Raw genomic sequence first — 16392 nt, 5'->3', positions numbered from 1 at the left:
CGGGTTCAAGTGATTCTCCTGCTTCAGCCTCCCGAGTAGCTGGAACTACAGGCGCCCGCCACCACCCCCGGCTAATTTTTGTATTTTTCGTAGTGATGGGGTTTCACCATATTAGCCAGGATGGTCTCTATCTCTTGACCTCGTGATCTGCCCGCCTCGGCCTCCCAAAGTGCTGGGATTACAGGCGTGAGCCACCGTGCCTGGTCCCCTGTCTTCTTTAAGAAAGCTCAGCGGACCTTTTTCCTTCTTGGGGTGGAACAAAAAGCCAAATCTAGCACAACCCTGGGCAGGGGCCCAGAATCACTGGAAGCAAAGGTGGATGGGATAGGAGGCGAGGCTGCCTGTGGACCACAGGCCCGGCCCGAGTGGCTCTGATGAGAAGCCGGGGCGCCTAGGTCACCGCCCCCACCGTCTGCCCTTCCCCCCACTCCTCCTGGCTGGGTAAATCCCAGAGTCTCAGCCGCCTAAGGGTCTTCCCCGGAGGTGAGATTATCTCCGCCTGTGCTGGACACCTCCCTTTCTCCTGCAGCCATGGATGCCGCTCTGCTCCTGAACGTGGAAGGGGTCAAGAAAACCATTCTGCACGGGGGCACGGGCGAGCTCCCAAACTTCATCACCGGATCCCGAGTGAGTGGGGCCCCTCCGGAGCAGACAGGGTCCCCCACAGCAGCCTTCAACATTCCAGGTGTGCCCCAAGGCACTGTAAACAGCTTTCAGCTGTGCCAAAAAAACAGCCAGGCAGCCCCAGCGCTGGGCCTCCGGGAAGCTCCCAGCGTTTACCCCATTCAGGGGGCATTTTTGGTACTTTGCAGATTCAACTTTAGCATGGGCTGAGGGGAAGGGCTTTTGGGAATTTTCTGGAGCCCTAAATGTTGACTGAGAAGAAAGGGAGTCCGAGGGTTCTTGGTATTTGTCCCCAAATGTCTGTTGGGCTTCCCTGGACTGAAGGGTGCATCTGTGGCTACAGAATTCGGGCTTTGGCCAGGCGAGGCGGCTCCTGCCTGTAATCCCAGCACTTTGGGAGGCCAAGATGGGCGGATCATGAGGTCAAGAGTTCGAGACCAGCCTGACCAACATGTGAAACCCCGTCTCTACTGAAAACACAAAAATTAGCCAGATGTGCTGGGCGCCTGTAATCCCAGTTCAGATACTCAGGAGACTGAGGCAGGAGAATCACTTGAGCCCAGGAGGTGGAGGTTGCAGTGAGCCGAGATCATACCACTGCACTCCAACCTGGGCAACACAGTGAGACTCTGTCTCAAAAAAAAAAAAAAAAAAAAAAGAACTCGGGTTTCTTTGAGGAAGGATTTCTGGACGCACAGGGCTGTGGGGAGTGGAATGGGGTCTGTAGGGAGGGGTGGGTCCCTCCTCCCTGGGGGGTGCAGGCAGGGTGGAGGTGCTCCAGGGGTCTGAGGCATCTGATGGGATGAACTGAGTGAGCTGACCCTGGGGACAGCCCTGGGTGTCGGTGGCAAGGGGGTGGCTTCTGCCGGGCCTTGAACGGTGTGTCTAGAGCAGAGTGCACCGTCTCGGTGACCAGGTGATCTTTCATTTCCGCACCATGAAATGTGATGAGGAGCGGACAGTCATTGACGACAGCCGGCAGGTGGGCCAGCCCATGCACATCATCATCGGAAACATGTTCAAGCTCGAGGTCTGGGAGATCCTGCTTACCTCCATGCGGGTGCACGAGGTGGCCGAGTTCTGGTGCGATACCATCGTAAGTAGGCCCTGCGCGCCTGTCTCCTGGGACTAGTCTTTTCTGGGCTCACCCACCCACTTTGCGGGGCTGTTGTGTTTCGGGAAAGCTGGGACTCAAGCAAAGCTTTGCAAAGCCAGTCCTGCAACCTTATTCCCCACCGCTGTGCATGTGAAGATGGAGGGAACAAGGGCTGGAAGGGGTGACCCATGCTGTGGCTGGCTGGTGGGGAGCAGGGCTATGCCCAGCAGGAGTGAGCTGGCCCACTTCACAGTCCTCACATTTGTGTGTGTGTGTGTGTGTGTGAGAGAGAGAGAGAGAGAGATAGGGTCTCGCTCTGTCACCCAGGCTGGAGTGCAGTAGCGTAATTATGGCTCACTGCAGCCTCAACTTCCCGGGCTCAGGTGATCCTCCCACTTCAGCCTTCCAAGTAGTTGGGACTACAGGCGCACCACCACACCTCATTTTTGTATTTTTTGTAGAGACAGAGTTTTGCCACGTTGGCCAGGCTGGTCCTAAACTCTTGGGCTTAAGCAATCCTCCTGTCTCGGCCTCCCAGAGTGCTGGAATTATAGGCATGAGCCATCTTGCCCGGCTAAGTCCTTGCTTTTTATACAGCATGATTAGACCTGGAGATTTTATACAGCATGATTAGAGCAGCACTGGTCACTTTTTTGCCCTCCTCCTCACATTGCAGGTTTGCCCTCCTATTTATGGCACTCCGTAAATTACTCCTATAAGTTAGCTTCCTTGCCTTATGGCAAAACTCACTGACCTTTAGGCAACGTTTCTTATGGGAACTTTCAAACATATACAAAAATCAACAGAAAGAATAATGAACTTACGAGTACCTGTCACCCAGTGCCGGCCACCATCAACCCGCGGCTGGTCTTGCTTCATCTCCCAACCCACCCACTTCCCTTCCTTGTCCTGCGTGGTTAAACCAAATGCCAGACACCGTATCATTTCATCTGTAAATACTAAAATTTGTATCTCTAAAATATGAGGATATCCCAGCACTTTGGGAGACTGAGGCGGGCAGATCACGACGTCAGGAGTTCGAGACCAGCCTGACCAACATGGTGAAACCCCGTCTCTACCAAAAATACAAAAATTAGCTGGGCGTGGTGGCACATGCCTGTAATCCCAGCTACTCAGGAGGCTGAGGCAGGAGAATCACTTGAACCCGGGAGGCAGAGGTTGCAGTGAGCTAAGATCATGCCACTGAACATCAGTCTGGCGACAGAGTGAGACTCCATCTAAAAAAAAAAAAAAAAAAAAAAGAGGATATTAAAGAAACTTTACCATTGTACCATTATGAAATCTTTTAAAAACTCCAGTAATTCCTTAAAGCCATCTAATATCCAGTCACTGTTAAGTTTTCTTTGGTTGACTCCTTTTATTCTTTATAAATGAATGAGTTTGGTTTGTTTAAATCAACAACCGAACAAACAAAGTCTCTGCATAGTGCTTTGTTGATGCATCTCTCAAGTGCCTTTTTATCTATAGGTCTACTTCCTTCTTTTCTGTCTTTCTTTTGTTTTTTGAGCGGAGTCTTGCTCTGTAGCCAGGCTGGAGTGCAGTAGCGCGATCTTGGCTCACTGCAACCTTGCCCTCCTGGGTTCAAGTGATTCTCCTGCCTCAGCCTGCCACGACTACAGGTGCCCGCCACCACGCCTGGGTAATTTTTTGTATTTTAGTACAGACAGGGTTTCACCATGTTGATCAAAATGGTCTTGATCTCTTGACCTTGTGATCCGCACGCCTCTGCCTCCTAAAGTGCTGGGATTACAGGCGTGAGCCACCGCGCTCGGCCTCCTTCTTTTCTTCCTTGACATGGAAGCGTTGAAGGAACTGGGTCATTTATCCTGTAGAAGTCCCACATTCTGATTTTCCTGGTTCCTTCGCCATGGAATTGTCTAACACGCTCCTCTATTCCCCACATTTTTGATAAATTGAAAGTGGGGTCTAGAGGGCCTGATAAGATTCAGATTCTTCTCTCTCTCTTTCTCTCTTTTTCAAAAGTCTTCCATGGATGTACCATATACTTCCCTTTGGGAGACGTACATCACACTTGGTTGTCTCTCTTACAGTGATGTTAAGAGTGATTGGTGGGTTTAGGTGTTGACAGCCTGATCCATCCATTCCAAAGCTCCCCCTAGACTTTCACCATTGGTGGCAGATACCCAGACTCATTATTTCATCAGAGGCCACTGACCTTTTAAATGAGCATTTTGGGGACAGTTTGAACTCTGTTCTGTCTTTCATTAGTTGTGTGACCTGGGGTAGTCCCGTCTTCTGTCTGGTACTCTATTCCTTCATTTATAAATAAAAAAAACTCTAAGTTAAGGGGTTGTTTTGGAGATTACATGATATAACATATGAGGGTGGATCATAATACAGGGCAATTAAAAATGAGAGCTATTATTTTGAGCTAGAATTTTTTTTTTTTTTTTTCTGAGATGGAGTTTCACTCTGTCACCCAGGCTGGAGTGTAGTGGCACGATCTTGGCTTGCCAGAACCTCTGCCTCCCAGGTTCAAATGATTCTCCTGCTTCAGCCTCCTGAGTAGCTGGGGATTACAGGTGCCTGCCACCACACCTGGCTATTTTTTTTTTCAGTATTTTTAGTAGAGACGGGGTTTCATCATGTTGGACCAAGCTGGTCTTGAACTCTTGACCTCAAGTGATCTGCCTGCCTCAGCCTCCCAAAGTGTTGGGATTACAGGCGTGAGCCACCATGTCCAGCCTAGAAAAAATTTGAGATTAACTTCTTCACTTTACTGATGGGAAACTTAAGACTCCAAAAGAGAAAATAACTTGCAATGGCTCAGACAAGTTAAGGGAAAAGATCTGGGTGAGATGCCTGGTTCCCTCTTCATCCTACACACATTTCTCGCAGTGTCTAATAGAGCTGGGCTGCAGTGCCATCCTCTGCCAGTAGGTGATCCCACTCAACATGTTATCCATTTATTCATTCATGTAGCAAATATTTGTTGAACATCTTTCCTTTGTAGCAGTCCCTGTGTTTTTCTTCATTCTGATGTTTTTATCTTAAAATCTGTTTTATTTTTTTATCAAGTCAAGCCTTCAAAAATTGGCTTCTTTGTGATTTCAGTTAGTTTAAAAATATATCTATTGACTTTGCTTAGAGTGAGGGGCTCCTGTACTTTAATTCATGCCATTTGTGAGGCAAGGCTTGGCTGCCACTAAGAGTCCCCTCTCCATAGGATACATGTTTGCTAACACATGACAGCTGAGTGCATAGAAGGCTGTCAATAAATTCTTGATTAGTTGATTGATTTGTTGTTTGCAAAATCAAGCTGTTGTCATTCCCGTAATGTGGGCATGGCTCTTTGTTTCCTGTGGAGTCTGTGTTCCTTTTTCCATGTTGATAGTCACATGAGTGCATTGCCCATATCACAGGCTGGTAACTGGTTTTTTTTTGTTTTTTTTTGTTTTTTTTTTGAGACGGACTTTCGCTCTTGTTGCCCAGGCTGGAGTGCAATGGTGTGGGATCGGCTCACTGCAACCTCTGCCTCCCGGGTTCAAGCGATTCTCCTGCCTCAGCCTCCCGAGTAGCTGGAATTATAGGTGCTTACCACCACACCGGGCCAATTTTTGTATTTTTAGTAGAGATGGGATTTCAACATGTTGGCCAGGCTGGTCTGGAACTCCTGACCTCAGGTGAGCCACTGGCCTTGACCTCCCAAAGTGCCGGGATTACAGGCACGAGCCACTGCTCCCATGGTAACTATGGGTTTTCCTAATCTCCATGCCCCGCACATCTCCTCACCCCAGCCCATGGCTGCCGTGATTGTGTGCATATATGCACGCACACACACACACACACACACCCCTTCTAGAGTTAGTTCTTCACCTGCACATCCACCTCTTATCCATCTACCCACCTGCCCAGGCATCATTTCATCCATTGTTCCCTTCAACCAATCTTCATTCATAATCCAGTCTTCCATCACTATGCATGCATCCATCATCTTCTATCTATCTCCTATCATTCGTGTATCTATTATCTATCTATCTATCTATCTATCTATCTATCTATCTATCTATCTATCTACCTACCTACCTACCTACCTATCTAGTTAGAAAACATTCACTGGGCACCTGATTTGGCCTGTGCTGTATGTTAGGAATGAAACAGGCAAAGCCCCTAGCCCTTAGGGAACTTGAATTCTGCAGGAGGAGCAGACACCTAAACAATTGTAATGCAGGGCAGCCAGTGCCAGGACATAAATAAGTGAGGGCAGTGTGCTTTGGGGCCACAAAAGCACGCTCAGCTTGCTGGGAGCCATGGGGTGCCGAGCTGGGGGCTGCTGAGTCAGGGCCAAAGGTGGCCCCTCCCTGCAGTAAGCTGGTTCTGGGGCCTCTCCCTCCTTTGGTCCAGCTCTAATCCCAACAGGCTCAACAGCCATCTGCTTGTCTTTTCCATAAAGAGGCAGAAGGCATTTCGGGCTAATCCCGGCCGGTGGGGCGGGCAGGGTGACCTCTGTCTCTGTGCTGGTGACCTGGAGGCAGAGCTGAGCTGCTGCACAGAGTTTCAGCCCCTTCACGTCACATGTTGCCTGTGGGGCCAGTGCTGGGTCGTCTCAGAAGCCGGTCCAAGGAGATGGGTTCTCAGGGAGCCTAGTTGGGGAAACTGAGGCCCAGCATACATATAGCAGGCCTCGCTGAGGCCGCACGGCTGATTTTCCCAGCCCTCCTTCATCCCAAGGGTGGCAAACTCAGCTCCCATGCTGGCTGAAGCTGTGATGAGCCAGATCTATATCTGCACCGTCTCATTTAATCCCTACAGCAGCCCTAATACCGAACAGGAGCAACCCAGGGAACTGAGGTTCAGAGAAGTGCAGAGACCTGGGCTCACCGCTAACCTGCAGCACTGCCAGGACACCAAAGCGACTCTCTTGGACCCTGGAGTCCTGCTCCTTCCACTGCCCCACACTGCCCTTCCTGCGAGTCATAGGCTTTGCAGAGCTCAGGGTTTCCTTGGGGCAGAGATGTGTTACAGTGGACCACAAGGGCCAGAAGAGGCAGCCAGAGGCTAAGAGCATATGGCCTCTGGAGCCAGGTTTGAATCCTGGCTGTGTCATTTCCTAGCTGTGTGACCTTAAGCAAGTTGCTTTGCGTCTCTGGGCTGTAGTTTCCCCATCCGTAAAATGGGGATAATAGTGCCTGCCTTGAATTGTCATAAGGATTGAAGGGGCTCATAACAGTGTGAAGTGCTTTGCCTGGCACACACTTAACCACAGTTAGTATGAGTGGCATAGTGAGGGAGCAGGATTCCTCCCAGCAGGGGCTCTGAGTGGAGGCCTTTTATGGCCCACCTAGCTCTGAGCAGGTAGCCTGGATGCCATCCATCCATTTCTCCCCACAGCACACGGGGGTCTACCCCATCCTGTCCCGGAGCCTGAGGCAGATGGCCCAGGGCAAGGACCCCACAGAGTGGCACGTGCACACATGCGGGCTGGCCAACATGTTCGCCTACCACACGCTGGGCTACGAGGACCTGGACAAGCTGCAGAAGGAGCCTCAGCCTCTGGTCTTTGTGATCGAGCTGCTGCAGGTGGGGCTGGGGTTGGCAGGGCTGGAGGGCTGTGCCAGCACTGGAGAGGGACAGCGGGCATCATGGGCACCCCCACCCCACTGGCCACTGGACAGTGCCCTGTTTCTCTTTAGATAATAAGAGAGGGTTCATAAGCCATGGGAGAATACGAATTTGAAAAAAAAGTCCTCTGATTTTTCCACAAGAAAAGTCCTTTGGTGCTGGGCATGGTGGCCCACGCCTGTAATCCTAGCACTTTGGGAGGCCGAGGGGGTTGGATCACCTGAGGTCAGGAGTTCGAGACCAGCCTAGCCAACATGGTAAAACCCCGTCTCTATTAAAAACACAAAAATTAACCGGGTGTGGTGGTGCATGCCTGTAATCAATCCCAGCTACTTGGGAATTTGAGGCATGAGAATTGCTTGAACCTGGGAAGTGGAGGTTGCAGTGAGCCGAGATCATGTCAGTGCATTTTAACCTGGGTGACAGAGTGAGACTCCATGTCCAAAAAAAAAGTCCACTTGGAACCAATTTTTAAAAATGTAATTCATTTTCATTGTGGAGGCATTTTATCCACTTCCACTTTCATTTTCAGGAGTTGGAGATTATAACCGCCTCCTTGGTTCCTGTGGTTTGTGGGTTCAGACTTGGTTCTCTAGTGGCGGGAGAGGCTGCATGGAACTCCCCACATTCTCCCACCCAGAGCCCCAGAGTGATTGGCAGCGCGTGTTTGTGGATTGGTGAGAGAGGGTTAGGGCCAGGGTCAAGGTCAGGTCAGGACTCAGCTTATGGCCAAGACTGAGGCTCAGCCTGAGAGCTATGTGGGTGAATAAAAATAAAATAAGAACTGTGTCAACCAAGGGCCCTTACAGGCTTGCTGTCACAGTTGTGTGGTCTGTGCACTGCACAAGGTGCACCGGCATCTCCTCCAAGGTGCTCATTATAGACATTGTATATTGGTATTTCCATAATGAGAAGTTTCCAGCAGATGGCAATAGTGTATTGTTCTAACAAAACGAGTATTCGTGACAATTTTCTGAATATTAGAAGTGAAGTGTCTTGATGAACGGGCACCTTTTCCTAGTTTGCACAAAGACATTGATTTAGGGCAGGGTTTTCGGCGTTGTTGCTTCTTTCCCTTGTCTGTATGCACTTGACCAGCAAGCATGACTTCAGGGAGATGTGCCACAGGGTCCTGTTTTTCGGGTCTCTGATGGGGTGCAGGCCCCTGGGGTCCCTGCCTCACTGACCTGCAGCTCTGGGGCCAGGTTGATGCCCCGAGTGATTACCAGAGGGAGACCTGGAACCTGAGCAATCATGAGAAGATGAAGGCGGTGCCCGTCCTCCACGGAGAGGGAAATCGGCTCTTCAAGCTGGGACGCTACGAGGAGGCCTCTTCCAAGTACCAGGAGGCCATCATCTGCCTAAGGAACCTGCAGACCAAGGTCAGAGGCCGCTGGCCAGGAGTGGGAAGTGGCGCTGACTCTGGGGGACCTGCCCAGTGCCGGCCAGGGTGGGGCGGGGGTTGGGCAGCTGCCTGAGGTCATGGCTGACCTTCTCCCTGGGCAGGAGAAGCCGTGGGAGGTGCAGTGGCTGAAGCTGGAGAAGATGATCAATACTCTGATCCTCAACTACTGCCAGTGCCTGCTGAAGAAGGAGGAGTACTATGAGGTGCTGGAGCACACCAGCGACATTCTCCGGCACCACCCAGGTGCGCGGGGCTGCAGGGGCGGACAGTGAGGGGGCGCCCAGCCCAGGGCCACGGAGACACCTGCCATAGCCTTCCTGGACTTTTCTTTCCACCCCACCAGGGCACCAAACCTTGTCTCCACCCAGCCGGGTCTCCCCGAGTGTGTAACTGAATTGTGGGTGATGGATGGGCAGTGCTTGGCGCGGGGCGGCCCTTTATTTTAATGTGTGTTTGAACACTTACCCAGGAAGCTCGCCAAGCTTGTGATTTCAGCGGAACGGTAAACAGGCTTTTAAAAAAGAGCGGCAATCAATATAGAGAAAAATATTACGATGTCGGTACTAGTACTGGTGTTGCGAGGATATGGCACCGTCAGTACTAGTATTGACTTAATGCTCGAATCATGCTCACAGTAAAAACATCCAGCCCCTGGCTCATGCATCAGGCACACGTCGTCTGCGTTTATTATCTCATTTAATCCTCATAATCCTCATAACCACCCTATGAGGGAGGTGCAGGGAAAGGGCCTGAAGGTTATCTAATTTAGGTAGCGTCTATAAGAAAAATAAAACAAAGTTATGAATATAAAATTAGTCACAGGGCCTTAAAAAGGAGAGGAGGAGGTACTGCTATTATGATCATCATCTCCATCTTACAGGTGAGGAAACTGAGGGATGGGGGATACAGAGACGTTAAGGGTCATGGCGGGGCTGAGGGTCTTGGAGGCTGGTGAGTCCCAGCTGGGCTGGGGCTGCCTCTGAGGCTGGGAAGGGAGCTGTAGCTGGATGCTCCCTGCTCCCCGCAGGCATCGTGAAGGCCTACTACGTGCGTGCCCGGGCTCACGCAGAGGTGTGGAATGAGGCCGAGGCCAAGGCAGACCTCCGGAAAGTGCTGGAGCTGGAGCCGTCCATGCAGAAGGCGGTGCGCAGGGAGCTGAGGCTGCTGGAGAACCGCATGGCGGAGAAGCAGGAGGAGGAGCGGCTGCGCTGCCGGAACATGCTGAGCCAGGGTGCCACGCAGCCTCCGGCAGAGCCACCCACAGAGCCACCCGCACAGTCATCCACAGAGCCACCTGCAGAGCCACCCCCAGCACCATCTGCAGAGCTGTCCGCAGGGCCACCTGCAGAGCCAGCCACAGAGCCACCCCCGTCCCCAGGGCACTCGCTGCAGCACTGAGCCCCCTGAGGCCCACAGCCACCCAGGCAGGGAGCAAGTGGCCTGGTCACTTCTGGTTCGATTGACCAGGATCGTGGTGTCACTGTTTAAAATTTAAAATTAATTTTTGAAATCAAAGTCAGACACACCCATGGTAAAAAAAAAAAAAAAAAAAACCAATCCCAAGGGTACAGAAGAGCTTATGAATAAAAGTAGTTTTCTCCTCTACCCCTCTCATTCCTTCCGTGCCATGGTTTTAATTGACCCTGTTTTTAATTCTTCTGGTAGTTTTCTCTATTTCCAAGTAATCTGTTTAAATCAGTTTCTAGATTTTACCCCATGTCAATGACAAATGAGGATTTGATGCTCTGATCCTTTCTCATCCCTGATACCCCTCCCTGTCTCCCCGTTTTGGATAGTTACATTTGGGGGTCATCTCGGTGATTTTTGTAACTTTACGCAGGACACTTAGAACTCTCTAGAATCCCACTGACTTTAGTGGGTCTTGATGTAGGGTGGGCAAGCCCCGACACTGGAGCTTAGCCTGAGAGGGTTCTTGGCCTCCCCCAGGAAAGATTTCAAAGGCAAGCGCCAGTGGTAGGGTAGAAGAAAACAGCTGTGGCCGGGCACAGTGGCTCACGCCTGTAATCCCAGCACTTTGGGAGGCCGAGGCGGGTGGATCACCTGAGGTCAGGAGTTCCAGACCAGCCTGGCCAACATGGTGAAACCTCATCTCTACTAAAAATACAAAAAAACTAGTTGGGCGTGGTGGCAGGCGCCTATAATCCCAGCTACTTGGGAGGCTGAGGCAGGAGAATTGATTGAACCTGGGAGGCGGAGGTTGCAGTGAGCCAAGATCACGTCATTGCACTCCAGCCTGGTCAACAAGAGTAAAACTTCATCTCAAAAAACAAAACAAAACAAAAACAACAACAAAAAACAAAAGAAAACCAAAACCAAAACCAAAACAGCTGTATTGAAGCTGCAGTGTTGCAGCTCTGTGACTGCCCTGCAGAGCAGGGCTACCCCATAGGCAGCGAGCAGCAGCTCAGGGCAGTTCTGCAGTCAGATTTATACCCACTTTTAATTACATGTAGATAAAGGAGCTGCATATACAAAGATTTCTAGGGAAGGAGTAGTAACTTCTGGGTCCTGGGGTCTTTGCCACGGAACAGGGCAGTATGCCAGGGTGTTGCCACGGCAATGGTAAACTGACATGGCACCCTGGGGGGCATGCCTTAGGGAAAGCGGCTTCCACTCGCCCCTGTTTTAGCTCATCTTCAAGTTAGTCTGGTGTCCAAGCCCCACCGCCTGCCTCAGTCTGGTCACCTCCTTCTGTGTCTGATGAGCATGGCAGCGTTGGGACCTTCCCCTTCCAACTCTCTCCCTCCTCTTCATCCTCCCTAAAGGACGGGTACGGGGAGGGGCTATCACGCCAGCGACATCCTCTAGCACCACCCAGGTGTGTGGGGTGGGGCAGGGGGGCAACGAAGTATCCAGCCCAGGGCCACGTAGTCAACTGCCAAGGCCTTCCTGGGCTTCTCTTCTGCCCCAGAGCTTGTCTCCACCCAGCAGGGGTTCCCCCAGCGCTAACTGTATCCCTAAAGTTCTGATGTACTTTACTTTTCCATCATCCTTGTTGTTAACATCTACCTTCTGCTCTGTAAGCAAAACTAAATCTTCTGTGCTTTGTCCATAGGTTGATTCTACAATCCGAAAATCAGTAAACAGCATTTGCATGATTGTGGCTGTGTAGGTGTGTTTCCCCACAGGGCCCAGCGCAATGCTTCCACTGCATTGCTTTCTCTGTGGTTCCAATTTCGTGACCCCTGGGACACCAGAATGAGGATATTTCTGGCATCTGGAGTGATAATGTACATTTTAACATGGCAGTGTTTTATGTTTTTCTTCTCTTCTCCTCTTCCTTTTTTCTTTTTCATTTTTTTTTGTTTTTTTTTTTTTTTTGAGATGGAGTCTCCCTCTGTTGCCAAGGCCGGAATGCACTGGCATGATCTCGGCTCACTGCAACCTCCAACCTCCACCTCCCAGGTTCAAGCAATTCTCGTGCCTCAGCCTCCTGAGTAGCTGGGATTACAGGTGTGTGCCACTGTGCCTGGCTAATTTTTTGTAATTTTAGTAGAGACGGGGTTTCACCATGTTGGCCAGCTGCTCTTGAACTCCTGACCTCTGGTGATCTGCCCACCTCGGCCTCCCAAAGTGTTGGGATTACAGGCATGAGCCACCGCGCCCGGCCTCTTCTTCCTTTTTTCTTGCAGTACTAGAAGGTTTGATGTGTGAGCCTTCCCCCCCTTGAAGAAAAGGGGTTTCAATTTTTGGATGATTAGGCTCAGTAGTCCAGTGGGCTATAGTATGAAGGAACCACGTGAGAGAGGAGATTTCAGAAGAGGTCAGAGGAAGGGGATGTTACAGCCTGCAGAGGGAGCAAGGCAGGTGTGTCCTGAGGCCAAAGCGAGTGCCTCCAACTGCAGAAGGTGGAACAGGGAGGGAGGCTGGGGCCGGAGAGCCAAGGGGACCTTCACTGCTGCCTCCTGGCAGCGCTGCCTGCGGAGAAAGGCCTGGATGTTGTCTGGGCAGCCAGAGTCGAGTGTGGCTCAGAAACAGATGAGGGGCCTGGCAAGGGGCATTACTTCGGGGCCAGGGACTGTGGCTCGCAGACTTTCCAGTCTCCTTTGCCCTGTCCATTGTCTGAATGTAGCTATCCCACCAGCTACCCTTTCTTTTGGGGACAACGAGCAGCGAGGGTGCCCCCTTCATTTGTGGTGAGAACGTGGCCTGTGGGCTCCCTGGCAGGACAGAGGCCCGAATGCAGCCTATGCTCGGGCTTGGTCCTGTCTGGCTCATTCTGTGTGGACGGCTCCCCTTCTGATGCCTCTGGATGTCTGAAAACAGGAAAAAGGGGATAGGGACCAGGAAGCCCATAGCATGTGGTGGAGATACCCTGGAGAGAGGGTGCACAGGGACCCTTGTCCTATTGTTACAATCCTCCGAAGGCAGAGGCTGGGCCAGTAGAACCACTGTTCAGAAACTGCCGCATCCCACACCCCATCTTCCTAGTGCAGAGGAGGTGGGAGGCAGACATGGGGAGAGATGCAGGCAGCCTCCCATCCAGGGCTCTGGTTGCTGCATGGGCTTCCTTGCGCTCCCTGAAAACCAACCTAAAGGAAGGGCGTGGCTTGTCAGGTCTGGGTGGGCAGTTGCAATAGTTTGCAGGGCGTCTCTTCCAAGGGCTTCTTTCCCAGAGATCCAGCCGGAAGGCTTTGTTTTCAAGTTGCCAGCAGGTGGCAGCAGAGACCAAGCAGACGGGTCCCCAGGGCAGGAGATGGCTGCTTTGGGCTCCGGATGTGGCGGTTCTCCATCAGCCCTGACCATCCCTGACGCTGCAGGTCACAAGGTCAGGCAAGCTGATGACAGGAAAGGAGGCATTTAGAACTATGGAATGAGGCTGCCAGCAAACTAGGTCCTTGGAGGCAACTCAGTCCCAACCCCTTGTACAGATGGGGAAACTGAGGCTTAGAGAGGGGCTGTAGCTCCAGGATTAGCATCGGGTTTCCAGGAGTCTGGGCTGGGGCTTTCTTTTCTTTTCTACACTGTGCTGCCTCCTTCACTGGATGCTTCATATGTGGGTATGATGCATTTTTTTTTTAAAAAGGAGAGAATGTGAAACTTATATCAGGCAGCAACCTGGGGCAATGCCAATAGCCTTTGTTTGGGAGCAGTTGGAAGGGTCAGCACGAAACGACCTTGTGTGGGTTTTGCAGCCCCCTTTGGCCTGGCACGTCCTCAGGAATCATTACTAGTTAACCAAACCAAGGCATTTGCTCCCAGGCAGGAGCCACCATACTGACCTCTGGAGTTGACAGACACCCTGAGACCAGGGAGTCCTTTGGGTCAGCAGTAAGGGGCTGAGTGGCCCGAGGGACACCCCCTTCCTCGGGTATTGTGCAGGGGTAATAGTTTCCCATGGTGGATGCAGCAAATTACCACAAACTTAATGGCTTAAAACAACACACACGTATTCCCTTATAGTTCCAGAGGTCAGGGATTCTAAAACGGGTTGGCAGGCAGGGCTGTGTTCTTTCCAGAGGCCGGAGGAGAGAGTCCATTTTCTTTCCTGCCTGTTTCAGCTTTTAGAGGCTGCCTGTATTCCTTGCCTTGTGGCCCCTTCAAAGGCAGCAATGGAGCATCTTACACTCTGCGTCCCTCTGCTTCCGTCACCATGAGGCTTCTGCGGGTCCCTGACCCTCCTGTCTCCCTCTTATAAGGACCCTTGTGCTTACATTGCCCCCACCTGCCAGGTAATCCAGGCTCACCTCCCCACCTCAAGGCCCTTAATGTAATCACAGCTGCAAAATTCCTTTGCCTTAGAAAGTAACCTGCTGGGTGCGGTGGCTCACGCCTGTAATCCCAGCACTTTGGGAGGCTGAGGTGGGCAGATCTCTTGAGGTCAGGAAATCGAGACCAGCCTGACCAACATGGTGAAACCCTGTCTCTACTAAAAATACAAAAATTAGCTGGGGGTGGTGGCACGTGCCTGTAAATCCAGCTACTGGGGAGGCTGAGGCAGGAGAATTGCTTGAACCCGGGAGGCGGAGGTTGCAGTGAGTCGAGATTGTGCCATTGCACTCCAGCCTGGGTGAAGAAGCAAGACTCCGTCTCAAAAAAAAAAAAAAAAAAGTAACCTATCCACAGGCTCTGGGGATTCAAATGTGGGCATCTTTCAGGGGGTTCATTATACTGCCGCTTAGTCTCTGTGGGTCTCCGATCTGTCCTCTGCCTCGCTGGTCGGTGCCCTGGAGGCTCAGCCTACATATGTCCCGGCTCCCGTGCCCTCTGCCTTCCCGTTGGGTTTGGCCGGCAGGAGGCAGCAGCAGGAGACCTGCTTGCGGGAGGAGGGCACTGGGCTGTTTGCCTTTCTGATTCCCTCCTTGCTGGGCTGCAGTCTGGCAGGGGTTGCGCTCTTTACCTGTGGTCACAGCAGGTGTCCCAGGCCACGGCTGTCACTGGTCTCCAAGCAGTGCCTCCCCAGGTCCTGCAGCCGCAGCACAGCAATGGCTTCCCACCCCTGCTCGTTCTTGCTAGCTCCCCCCATTCCTTACTGGCTTCTCAATCCCTCCCGCATCTTCATTCTGCTTCTGTGGCTACTCTGTTTGCATAAGCCACCTGTTGGCTGCCAAGACCCTGCTTGAGCAGGTATCACATCTCCACCAGGATGCAGGGAGCAGAGGAGAGCCGAGGAGGCTGAGAACACACACGGTGTCTCCAGCTCCTCAGGGGTGTGGGCAGAATTTGAACTTAAGCCCAGATGCCACAAATGGGTATTAGAGCTGGCATTTTCCAGCCCCTGGGGCACGGCTGCCTCCCACAGCCTCAGTTGATGCCCTCCATGGCAGGGCCACCTGCTGGGAGAAGGTCTAACCAGAAGTGACATCTAAGGGCCTGGCCTGCATCCGGAGTTGCAAACGTGGCAAAGGAATACAGCACAGGTGCAGGTGTTGCTTGTCCCGGGGCCAAGGCGCCTCCCTGTCTGTGAGAAATGGCCAGGCAACCTCGGTCAGATTTTTTTTTTCTTTTTTTTAAAAATTTTACTTTAAGTTCTGGGATACATGTGCAGAATGTGCAGGTTTGTTACATAGGTATACATTACATGTGCCGTGGTAGTTTGCTGCTCCTATCAACCTGTCATTTAGGTTTTGAGGCCCGCATGCATTAGGTATTTCTCCTAATGCTCTCCCACCCCTTTCCCCCCATCCCCTGACAGGCCCTGATATGTGATGTTCCCCTCCCTGTGTCCATGTATACTCATTTTACTTTCTCTCTTTCTTTTTTTTTTTTTTTTGGAAACGGAGTCTCACTCTGTTGCCAGGCGGGAGTGCAGTGGCGTAATCCCGGCTCACGGCAACCTCCGCCTCCCGGGTTCAAGTGATTCTCCTGCCTCAGCCTCCTGAGTAGCTGAGATTACAGGCACATGCCACCATGCCCGGCTAATTTTTGTATTTTTAGTAGAGACAGGGTTTCACCATGTTGGCCAGGATGGTCTTGATCTCTTGACCTTGTGATCCACCTGCCTTGGCCTCCCAAAGCGCTGGGATTACAAGTGTGAGCCACCACGCCCAGCCCATGTATTCTCATTTTTCAACTACCACTTATAAGTGAGAACATTCAGTGTTTGGTTTTCTGTTCCTGTGTTAGTTTGCTGAGAATGATGTTTTCCAGCTTCATTCATGTCCCTGCAAAGGACATGAACTCATTTTTTATGGCTGCATAG

The 16392-nt window shown here is 51.6% G+C and overlaps 1 protein-coding gene across 4 annotated transcripts; it reads left to right on the top strand.

Moving 5' to 3' along the window:
* Positions 1-346: 346 nt before the first annotated feature.
* Positions 347-13312, top strand: AIPL1 (aryl hydrocarbon receptor interacting protein like 1). Of its 4 annotated transcripts, none has more exons than XM_063598589.1 (6): positions 347-627; positions 1541-1720; positions 7094-7282; positions 8554-8706; positions 8831-8972; positions 9757-13312. In XM_063598589.1, exons 1-6 carry the CDS (start codon positions 532-534, stop codon positions 10125-10127), a joined length of 1131 nt encoding a protein of 376 aa, XP_063454659.1. In that variant the 5' UTR covers positions 347-531; the 3' UTR covers positions 10128-13312.
* The last annotated feature ends 3080 nt before the right edge of the window (positions 13313-16392 follow it).

The sequence above is a fragment of the Pan paniscus genome, chromosome 19, assembly GCF_029289425.2.
Source record: "Pan paniscus chromosome 19, NHGRI_mPanPan1-v2.0_pri, whole genome shotgun sequence".
Classification (NCBI taxonomy): domain Eukaryota; kingdom Metazoa; phylum Chordata; class Mammalia; order Primates; family Hominidae; genus Pan; species Pan paniscus.
This window is presented reverse-complemented; position numbering and strand designations above follow the sequence as displayed.

Bases quoted from the DNA above. Each gene is read 5' to 3' on its own strand.
- AIPL1 (XM_063598589.1), top strand. From the start codon at position 532: ATGGATGCCGCTCTGCTCCTGAACGTGGAAGGGGTCAAGAAAACCATT. The intron at 8,707-8,830 runs GTCAGAGGCCGC...CTCCCTGGGCAG, and splicing joins TAAGGAACCTGCAGACCAAG to GAGAAGCCGTGGGAGGTGCA. The intron at 8,973-9,756 runs GTGCGCGGGGCT...TGCTCCCCGCAG, and splicing joins CATTCTCCGGCACCACCCAG to GCATCGTGAAGGCCTACTAC.